The following is an 11,004-nucleotide window of genomic DNA, read 5'->3' on the forward strand; positions in this document are numbered from 1 at the left end:
AAAAATGTCTATGTCTATGTATTTTTACCCACTAAAAAAAAACGCTCCTCTTCCCTCTCCCCGCAGATGGTACGGAGAGGACCGGATTGGAACCGCGTTAGCATTACATCAATCCAGTCCGTGCTGCGCCTTGCGACGCCTGCTTCCGACTACTGGTCCTTTTCTATGATTTTATCCTTCAGAAGATGCTGTGCATAAGCTGCTACAGCTGACCAGTTTTCTTCTTGTTTCATCATATAGGTCACAAGACTTGAGGGGGTGAGCCTGGTGCCTATAATGTGCTCAGCGTTGTTGCGATAGTCCTTCCACCGAGCACATTCAAAGAACGTGTGCTCAGCGTCGTCGATTTTTTCTGGACAGTATTTGCACATTGGCGTGCTATGCAGGCCCATCTTAAAAAGATACGCATTAAACTGTCCATGTCCTGTCAGTAGCTGGGTCAGAAAGAAATCTGTGTCGCCGTATTGTCGAGAGAGCCAGGCGCTAATGTTCGGGATCAGGCGCGCCGTCCATCTGCCTGTCTCTCCTGACGTCCACCGATTTTGCCACTCTTGTAATGTTTCATTTTTAATTCTCGACCTTGTTTCTGTGAAATTCCCGCCACCTAATTTAGCGTCGTAAAGTTTTACTCTCTCGATAGCTAGCAAGTCAATCGGTGTGGCTCTTGTATTACCAGTACGGCTGCTTCTGAGACCGTGCGATAGGCACAGGTAACTCTCAGAGCTCCTCGTCTTTGCACTGCCGCTATTTTGCGCCGATAATTCTTTTGCTGGAGGATATCCGCCCATATTTCCGCTCCGTATAGCAATACAGAATGGACTACCTCAAGCAAGACTCGTCGCTTTCGGGTTCGTGGTCCCATGCAGTTAGCCATGTTCCATGACTATGTCTATATCTATGTCTATGTCTATGTCTATGTCCATGTCTTTTTTTTTTTTTTTTTTTTTATATATAGAGAAGGAAATATCTTTCAAAGACACCGTGTGTTTAAAAGATGATGGACGGTAGTGTGGGATTTCCACCCACTAAAAAACCTCCTCTCCTCATTTCCCCGCATATGATCACGGGGAAGACTGGGTCGGAACCGCGTTAGCATTACTTCAACCCAGTCCGTGTTGCGTCACGTGACGTTAGCTCCTAAGTTTATTGGTCCCTCTCGGCGATTTTTGCTGTCAAGAGGCGCCGTGCATAAGCTGCTACCTCGGCCCAGTTTTCCTTGCTTTGCAGCATGGTATTTACAATGTTCTGGGGATTAAGGGCCCTTCCCAGGGACAATTCGGTGTCAGCCCTGAAGTTCTTCCAGCGCGTGCACTTAAAAAAGGTGTGCTCAGCATCGTCGGCTTTTTCCGGACAGTATTTGCACGTCGGTGATGTGTGCAAACCGAACCTGAAGAGATATGCATTGAACGAGCCATGACCCGTCATCATCTGAGTTAGAAAGAAGTCTGTTTCGCCATGTTTCCTGGCGAGCCAGGCCTTGATATTAGGGATCAGACGTGCTGTCCATCTACCACGATCAGACGCCTGCCACCTTACTTTCTATTCCTTCAGGGTGTCCTTTCTCACCATTGCCCTCGCTTCGCTGGCATTGAGGCCTCCTTTTTTGAGGTTATACAACCTGGCCCTTTCGATCGCCAAAAGGTCTATAGGCGGAGCTCCAGCTATAACAAGCACTGCGTCTTCGGAAACTGTGCGATAGGCACAAGCCACTCTAAGTGCTCCTCGCCGCTGTACTGCTGCCAGTTTCTTACGATACGTCTTCTGTTGTAATGTATGCGCCCAGATTTCCACTCCGTAAAGCAGGACTGAGTGAACCACCTCCAGGAGAGCTTTCCTCTTTTTGGCACGTGGGCCGATAGTATTGGCCATGATTCTCAATAGACTAGACACAGTCTTGCTAGCCCTTGTACACGTGCGTTCCAAGTGTTCACGGAATGTCAGCTTTGCATCTAACTGAACGCCCAAATAGCGGACTGACTTTGTAGACGTCAGTGTTAGTCCGTCGATGATTGTACTAAACGGTTCTGGGAACCATTTTTGGCGTGTTAGGACTACCATCTCCGTTTTCTCTTTGGCTAGCTTCACATGGTGCTGGTCCAACCAGGCCGCGACAGCTTCGATGGTGAAATCGACCAGTACCTCGGCCTCTTGAACGCTGTCTGCCACAATAGTAGCTGCGACATCATCCGCAAACCCTGTGAGATGCACCTGCGGGGGTAAGGAAATTTCGAACAGCTCGTCATAGTCAGCGTTCCACAGATCAGGTCCCATAACCAAACCCTGTGGTGCACCAGCTGTTATCTTGCGGCTCACTGTTCCCTCAGTGGTTTCAACGATGAGTACTCGATCGTCCAGGTAGCTGTCCACCATTGTCAAGATGTCATCTTTCACCTGGAATCTCTTCTCCAGCGCCTCCAGTATATCCTTCCACGATGCGCTGTTGAGAGCATTCTTCACGTCCAACGTGAGAAGTATACAAACTTTCCTAGACTTTAGGCTGCCAGCCCACGACTTTGTTGCGGTTTCTACAACTTCTTTGATTGCATCGATGGTTGATCGCCCTTTCCGGAAGCCGTACTGGCTTGAGGAGAAACCTCCGGAGGATTCAACATCTTTTCGAAGTCTGGCAATGATAAGTTTTTCAAGCAGCTTCCCAGTTATATCCAGCATACACAGCGGTCTGTATGATGAAGCTGTTATCGGAGGTCCCTTTCCTTTGTCGAGAAGGACGAGTCTTTGTCGTTTCCAGACAGAAGGGAACGTTCCGGTCACAAGGCATGCATTGTAAGCATTCAACAGGATGTAAGGAAATTTCTGTGCAATGAGCTTAATCACTTGTGTTGGAATACCGTCAGGGCCGGGTGCTTTCCCTAGTTTCAGGGTTTTTGCTGCGGTTTGCAGTTCCGAAACAGTGAACTGCAACACATTGGTGGTGTTCTTGTAGCGACTCTTCTTCCGCGCTGGGTGGTTTTGGAAGAGCTCAGTAACAATCTGGTTCATCATAGCCGGGCTTTTTGGCGGCTCTGGTAAGGTTCTACCCAATCCTTTTGCGACTATATGGTAGGCTTTGCCCCAGACATCGTTATTGAGGTCGTTGCAAATTTCTGCCCACAGCTTGCCTTTACTGGACTTGATGGCTCTATTGAGCTCCTTTTTGGCCGTTTTGTACTTATTGGAGTAGTAGGTCTGAGCTGTGTGACATTTTTTCCTCAGCTCTGCGATTTCGCATGTCCACCAATATGCTGGCCGGCGCAAGTCCTGTGTTTTACGACGTGGCATAGAAGCATTGCATGCTGCGGTTATAATCTTCATCGTTTTTGTTACAATGTTTTCCGTCTCGCTGCTGTTAGTTGGGAACGGATGTGATTCGAGTGTCACCCACCCCCGCGTGAGGGATTCTCGTAGAGCATCGATGTCCAACTTCCTGGTATTCCAGCTGCATCTTTCGTAATCTCGGTGTACGTGGTGGGTAGTCTCTTCTATCCAGTAGATGATGGATTGATGATCACTTCCAGTGTATTCCTCGAAGACCTTTTAGTCCTGGATTCTGCTGGCAATTTTTGGAGTCGCCAGAGTAATATCGAGAATTGACTCTCGATAACCAGGTCTTCTAAATGTCGACGTCACTCCAGTATTCAGGACTGTAAGATCGAGCCTCGCTGCCATGTCCGTAACTTCGTTTCCTTTGGTGTCTGAGAAATCTGGGCCCCATTCCACAGACTTAGCATTGAAGTCTCCAGCTATTAAGACTTCGCCATTAAATCCACAGATGGTGTTCTCGATGCTGGTCAGCTTCTGGCGGAACACGCTGATTCCTTCGTTGGGAGATAAATATACGCTCATGATATACATTTCAGGGGTTTTTATCCAGACATAACCATCCCCAGATCCGGTATCTACGGGAGTAATCTTCCGAGTCACTAACCAGATAGCTGCTGTACTCGTCTTATCCACGTTCCATGATTTAACAAGGGCGCTCTGGTATTGTTCGCTGATTATGCAGACGTCAATTTTGTCCTCAGCTACGCGCTGGTAAAGTAGGTTCTGCGCAAGCAAACATCTATTCAAGTTTCCTTGAAGTATTCGTGTCATTTCTGCGCTTTCGTCGCTTCCGCTAGGGCGGCTCTGTATACATCACATGCACCCGAACCGAAGATATGGCACACGCTATCTTTGTCTTTTCCATTTAAAGTGCACAGAAAGCATTTTGGTTGTTTCGTGCAGTCTGCTGATTTGTGGTTCTCGCCACCGCACTTATAGCAGCATTTGCTCCGATCTGGTCCTTTACAGTAGCGAGACTGGTGTCCAAATCCGAGACATTTGAAGCACCGAGGTACTCTTGCCACTAATCGAATGCGACAATTCACCCATCCGATCTTGATGCGGGCCTTTTCGAGGGCCTTCATAGCACTAGCCTCATCGATCTCGCAGAAGGCTGCCCGTTGACCTCTAGGGGTAACCTTGAGGTTTTCTTTGTAATCTCTCGTTAATGCTTCCCGGATTTCGGCTTCGGTAGACACTCCGTCCAGATCAAGTATTTCGATGGTGATCATCGGCGTTAATCGCTTGACCGTTCCACAGCCGCCTACCGCCGTTTTAATTGCTTCCGTGAAAGCTGTGTCATCATTGGTCTTTTTGCTAATCTCTAGCAATACTCCGCCCTTCTTTGTTTGGCGTATGGACTTAATGTTCGCTCCGCTTTCTTCGGGGTTTACCTTGCCTTTTATGTTCTTTAGCAAGTCAGCGTAGGTTTGTCCAGCCGAAGGCTTTATGAGGATTGCCTTGGTCAGAACTTTTTTCCGCCTTGTTTTCTGAAGCACTTTCACGGGACCATCCTTACGCCCGTTGCCTTCTTGACTCGCTTTAGCCGTTCGTTTTTGCGCACCGTTCTCGCGCGGTTCTGGAGCCTTCTTCTTTTTCCGGTCAACTAATTTCCAATCGCCCTCTTGCGTGGGCTTTTTGGTTTGACGTTCAGTGGATAAGATCGGGCTTGGCGAAGATAATTGCCTTTTTTTGGGATTTTTTACCACTTTGCTTGGTATGGGTGTGCACGGCGGCGCAGTTGTCGCCATCCCTGGTGTGTTTGAGTCGTCGTCGCAACTCGATTCATTGGTTTTTCGAGCGTGGTAGAGAGATCACTCAGTGCCAGGTTGTACGCCGTACTGATTGAACCTGCTAGACGTCTATGTCTATGTCTATGTCTATGTCTATGTCTATGTCTATGTCTATGACTATGTCTATGTCTATGTCTATGTCTATGTCTATGTCTTTGTCTATGTCTATGTCTATGTCTATGTCTATGTCTATGTCTATGTCTATGTCTATGCCTATGTCTTTTTTTTTTTTTTTTTTTTATAGAGGTGCGAAAAAAAAATCTTCATAAGACACCGCCATCGTTGATACTCCGCTATCCATCCTACAGCAGACAACGACGGACGGCAGTGTGGAGATTTTTACCCACTAAAAAAAAAACACTCCTCTCCCCTCTCCCCGCAGATGGTACGGAGAGGACCGGATTGGAACCGCGTTAGCATTACATCAATCCAGTCCGTGCTGCGCCTTGCGACGCCTGCTTCCGACTACTGGTCCTTTTCTATGATTTTATCCTTCAGAAGATGCTGTGCATAAGCTGCTACAGCTGACCAGTTTTCTTCTTGTTTCATCATATAGGTCACAAGACTTGAGGGGGTGAGCCTGGTGCCTATAATGTGCTCAGCATTGTTGCGATAGTCCTTCCACCGAGCACATTCAAAGAACGTGTGCTCAGCGTCGTCGATTTTTTCTGGACAGTATTTGCACATTGGCGTGCTATGCAGGCCCATCTTAAAAAGATACGCATTAAACTGTCCATGTTCTGTCAGTAGCTGGGTCAGAAAGAAATCTGTGTCGCCGTATTGTCGAGAGAGCCAGGCGCTAATGTTCGGGATCAGGCGCGCCGTCCATCTGCCCGTCTCTCCTGACGTCCACCGATTTTGCCACTTTTGTAACGTTTCATTTTTAATTCTCGACCTTGTTTCTGTGGAATTTCCGCACCTAATTTAGCGTCGTAGAGTTTTACTCTCTCGATAGCTAGCAAGTCAATCGGTGTGGCTCCTGTATTACCAGTACGGCTGCTTCTGAGACCGTGCGATAGGCACAGGTAACTCTCAGAGCTCCTCGTCTTTGCACTGCCGCTATTTTGCGCCGATAAGTCTTTTGCTGGAGGATATCCGCCCATATTTCCGCTCCGTATAGCAATACAGAATGGACTACCTCAAGCAAGACTCGTCGCTTTCGGGTTCGTGGTCCCATGCAGTTAGCCATGTTCCATGACTATGTCTATGTCTATGTCTATGTCTATGTCTATGTCTATGTCTATGTCTATGTCTATGTCTATGTCTATGTCTATGTCTTTTTTTTTTTAATATAGAGAAAAACCTCCTCTCCTCATTTCTCCGCATATGATCACGGGGAAGACTGGGTCGGAACCGCGTTAGCATTACTTCAACCCAGTCCGTGTTGCGTCACGTGACGTTAGCTCCTAAGTTTATTGGTCCCTCTCGGCGATTTTTGCTGTCAAGAGGCGCCGTGCATAAGCTGCTACCTCGTCCTAGTTTTCCTTGCTTTGCAGCATGGTATTTACAATGTTCTGGGAATTAAGGGCCCTTCCCAGGGACAATTCGGTGTCAGCCCTGAAGTTCTTCCAGCGCGTGCACTTAAAAAAGGTGTGCTCAGCATCGTCGGCTTTTTCCGGACAGTATTTGCACGTCGGTGATGTGTGCAAACCGAACCTGAAGAGATATGCATTGAACGAGCCATGACCCGTCATCATCTGAGTTAGAAAGAAGTCTATTTCGCCATGTTTCCTGGCGAGCCAGGCCTATTAGGGATCAGACGTGCTGTCCATCTACCACGATCAGACGCCTGCCACCTTACTTTCCATTCCTTCAGGGTGTTCTTTCTCACCATTGCCCTCGCTTAGCTGGCATTGAGGCCTCCTTTTTTGAGGTTATACAACCTGGCCCTTTCGATCGCCAAAAGGTCTATAGGCGGAGCTCCAGCTATAACAAGCACTGCGTCTTCGGAAACTGTGCGATAGGCACAAACCACTCTAAGTGCTCCTCGCCGCTGTACTGCTGCCAGTTTCTTACGATACGTCTTCTGTTGTAATGTATGCGCCCAGATTTCCGCTCCGTAAAGCAGGACTGAGTGAACCACCTCCAGGAGAGCTCTCCTCTTTTTGGCACGTGGGCCGATAGTATTGGCCATGATTCTCGATAGACTAGATACAGTCTTGCTAGCCCTTGTACACGTGCGTTCCAAGTGTTCACGGAATGTCAGCTTTGCATCTAACTGAACGCCCAAATAGCGGACTGACTTTGTAGACGTCAGTGTTAGTCCGTCGATGATTGTACTAAACGGTTCTGGGAACCATTTTTGGCGTGTTAGGACTAGTGTTAGAAGTATCGAGGCAAAAGATCGATATTGAGTACTTTAAAAAGTATCTAATCAAAATATCGATGCCAAAAAAATTTCATGGCGAAAGTATCGATAGTACTCAATATCGAATTTTGAATACTCTTCATAAAAATCAAACATAAGTGCAACAAAGATCGAAAACTCATTAAATATCATATCACAATATTAGAATGAATTCTATTGCTTGTATCTGATGTGTTAAATCAGAATCAATTTCAATATTGTAAAATTTTAACTGTAATTTTCCAATACTAATTTCAAATTCTATAATTTTTCCACAAAAAAGACAAGTTATAATAGTTGAGTATTTCTGATTAAAACAATATAATAGTCTGATACTATATTCAAAAAACAATACTTTTTAAGTATTTTTGAGTACAATAATATTTTTAATACTTTTAAGTAAAATAATATTTTATAATTGTTAAATATTTTTATATGAATAATTTTAGCGAGCATTCAACTTTAAAAATCCGTTACATGTTTACATAAAAGTGCAATATAAACCTCTTTGGAAAGCAATAAACATTCAGTTTAATGACGGTCAAGATAATATTTCGACACTTGTAGAAAAACATCCCTTCGGAGCGATGGGATTTAAAGTTTAAATTTAAAGTTTGTGTATGTTCTACAAGAAACTCAATTATTTGAAATAATCATACTTTGATTGTTGAATATGTTATTATAAAACATTTAAAATACTTTAAAAATCATCTTTATGTGTGGTCATATCCATCTTGGGTTTTAGAGCAATAAATTCTGAGACTAATGACCCTTCGGGATCATTTTTTGACACTTCTTTGAACAATTATGACCACCTAGAGAGACTATTGCTTTGCGTTTGGCAATGAGTGGTGTTAATAGTTGGTCGATGAGTGGTGTTAATAGTTGGTCGATGAGTGGTGTTCATAGATTACGCTGTCGATTCTTTTTGAGTACTATCGACGTAAAGAATCGATATTGGCAAATAGATCGAGCTAAAAAATCGATAGCAAAAGTACTCACTATCGACCGCAAAATATCGATATTTACTCAGTACTCGATATTTCGTTCTAACACTAGTTAGGACTACCATCTCCGTTTTCTCTTTGGCTAGCTTCAGATGGTGCTGGTCCAACCAGGCCGCGACGGCTTCGATGGTGAAATCGACCAGTACCTCGGCCTCTTCAACGCTGTCTGCCACAATAGTAGCTGCGACATCATCCGCAAACCCTGTGAGATGCACCTGCGGGGGTAAGGGAATTTCGAACAGCTCGTCATAGTCAGCGTTCCACAGATCAGGTCCCATAACCGAACCCTGTGGTGCACCAGCTGTTATCTTGCGGCTCACTGTTCCCTCAGTGGTTTCAACGATGAGTACTCGATCGTCCAGGTAGCTGTCTACCATTGTCAAGATGTCATCTTTCACCCGGAATCTCTTCTCCAGCGCCTCCAGTATATCCTTCCACGATGCGCTGTTGAAAGCATTCTTCACGTCCAACGTGAGAAGTATACAAACTTTCCTAGACTTTAGGCTGCCAGCCCACGACTTTGTTGCGGTTTCTACAACTTCTTTGATTGCATCGATGGTTGATCGCCCTTTCCGGAAGCCGTACTGGCTTGAGGAGAAACCTCCGGAGGATTCAACATCTTTTCGAAGTCTGGCTTTGATAAGTTTTTCAAGCAGCTTCGCAGTTATATCCAGCATACACAGTGGTCTGTATGATGAAGCTGTTATCGGAGGTCCCTTTCCTCTGTCGAGAAGGACGAGTCTTTGTCGTTTCCAGACAGAAGGGAACGTTCCGGTCACAAGGCATGCATTGTAAGCATTCAACAGGATGTAAGGAAATTACTGTGCAATGAGCTTAATCACTTGTGTTGGAATACCGTCAGGGCCGGGTGCTTTCCCTAGTTTCAGGGTTTTTGCTGCGGTTTGCAGTTCCGAAACAGTGAACTGCAACACATTGGTGGTGTTCTTGTAGCGACTCTTCTTCCGCGCTGGGTGGTTTGGGAAGAGCTCAGTAACAATCTGGTTCATCATAGCCGGGCTTTTTGGCGGCTCTCGTAAGGTTCTACCCAATCCTTTTGCGACTATATGGTAGGCTTTGCCCCAGACATCGTTATTGAGGTCGTTGCAAATTTCTGCCCACAGCTTGCCTTTACTGGACTTGATGGCTCTATTGAGCTCCTTCTTGGCCGCCTTGTACTCATTGGAGTAGTAGGTCTGAGCTGGGGAGTGCTTAGCAGCTCTTGTTGCTCGTCGTCGGAGTTGGTGACATTTTTTTCTCAGCTCTGCGATTTCGCATGTCCACCAATATGCTGGCCGGCGCAAGTCCTGTGTTTTACGACGTGGCATAGAAGCATTGCATGCTGCGGTTATAATCTTCATCGTTTTTGTTACAATGTTTTCCGTCTCGCTGCTGTTAGTTGGGAACGGATGTGATTCGAGTGTCACCCACCCCCGCGTGAGGGATTTTCGTAGAGCATCAATGTCCGACTTCCTGGTATTCCAGCTGCATCTTTCGTAATCTCGGTGTACGTGGTGGGTAGTCTCTTCTATCCAGTAGATGATGGATTGATGATCACTTCCAGTGTATTCCTCGGAGACCTTCCAGTCCTGGATTCTGCTGGCAATTTTTGGAGTCGCCAGAGTAATATCGAGAATTGACTCGCGATAACCAGGTCTTCTAAATGTCGACGTCACTCCAATATTCAGGACTGTAAGATCGAGCCTCGCTGCCATGTCCGTAACTTCGTTTCCTTTGGTGTCTGAGAAATCTGCGCCCCATTCCACAGACTTAGCATTGAAGTCTCCAGCTATTAAGACTTCGCCATTAAATCCACAGATGGTGTTCTCGATGCTGGTCAGCTTCTGGCGGAACACGCTGATTCCTTCGTTGGGAGATAAATATACGCTCATGATATACATTTCAGGGGTTTTTATCCAGACATAATCATCCCCAGATCCGGTATCTACGGGAATAATCTTCCGAGTCACTAACCAGATAGCTGCTGTACTCGTCTTATCCACGTACCATGATTTAACAAGGGCGCTCTGGTATTGTTCGCTGATTATGCAGACGTCAATTTTGTCCTCAGCTACGCGCTGGTAAAGTAGGTTCTGCGCAAGCGAACATCTATTCAAGTTTCCTTGAAGTATTCGTGTCATTTCTGCGCTTTCGTCGCTTCCGCTAGGGCGGCTCTGTATACATTACATGCACCCGAACCGGAGATATGGCACACGCTATCTTTGTCTTTGAAAGCATTTTGGTTGTTTCGTGCAGTCTGCTGATTTGTGGTTCTCGCCACCGCACTTATAGCAGCGTTTGCTCCGATCTGGTCCTTTACAGTAGCGAGACTGGTGTCCAAATCCGAGACATTTGAAGCACCGAGGTACTTTTGCCACTAATCAAATGCGACAATTCACCCATCCGATCTTGATGCGGGCCTGTTCGAGGGCCTTCATAGCACTAGCCTCATCGATCTCGCAGAAGGCTGCCCGTTGACCACTAGGGGTAACCTTAGTTAGGTTCACGCGCCTTATCTCAAGGTTTTCTTTGTAATCTC

At 46.1% G+C, this 11,004-nt stretch overlaps 1 protein-coding gene across 1 annotated transcript; it reads right to left on the bottom strand.

Annotated features, from left to right (window-relative positions):
• Window positions 1-9,286: 9,286 nt before the first annotated feature.
• On the bottom strand, window positions 9,287-10,606 carry LOC113375805. Its single transcript, XM_026615752.1, has one exon. It carries the CDS (start codon window positions 10,604-10,606, stop codon window positions 9,287-9,289), a length of 1,320 nt encoding a protein of 439 aa, XP_026471537.1.
• Between the last annotated feature and the right edge of the window lie 398 nt (window positions 10,607-11,004).

Source organism: Ctenocephalides felis, unplaced genomic scaffold (assembly GCF_003426905.1).
Source record: "Ctenocephalides felis isolate EL2017-DRISC unplaced genomic scaffold, ASM342690v1 CF-g0.4_SCAFFOLD_01886, whole genome shotgun sequence".
NCBI lineage: Eukaryota > Metazoa > Arthropoda > Insecta > Siphonaptera > Pulicidae > Ctenocephalides > Ctenocephalides felis.

Coding starts and splice junctions, on each gene's coding strand:
- LOC113375805 (XM_026615752.1), bottom strand. CDS start 10,606: ATGACACGAATACTTCAAGGAAACTTGAATAGATGTTCGCTTGCGCAG.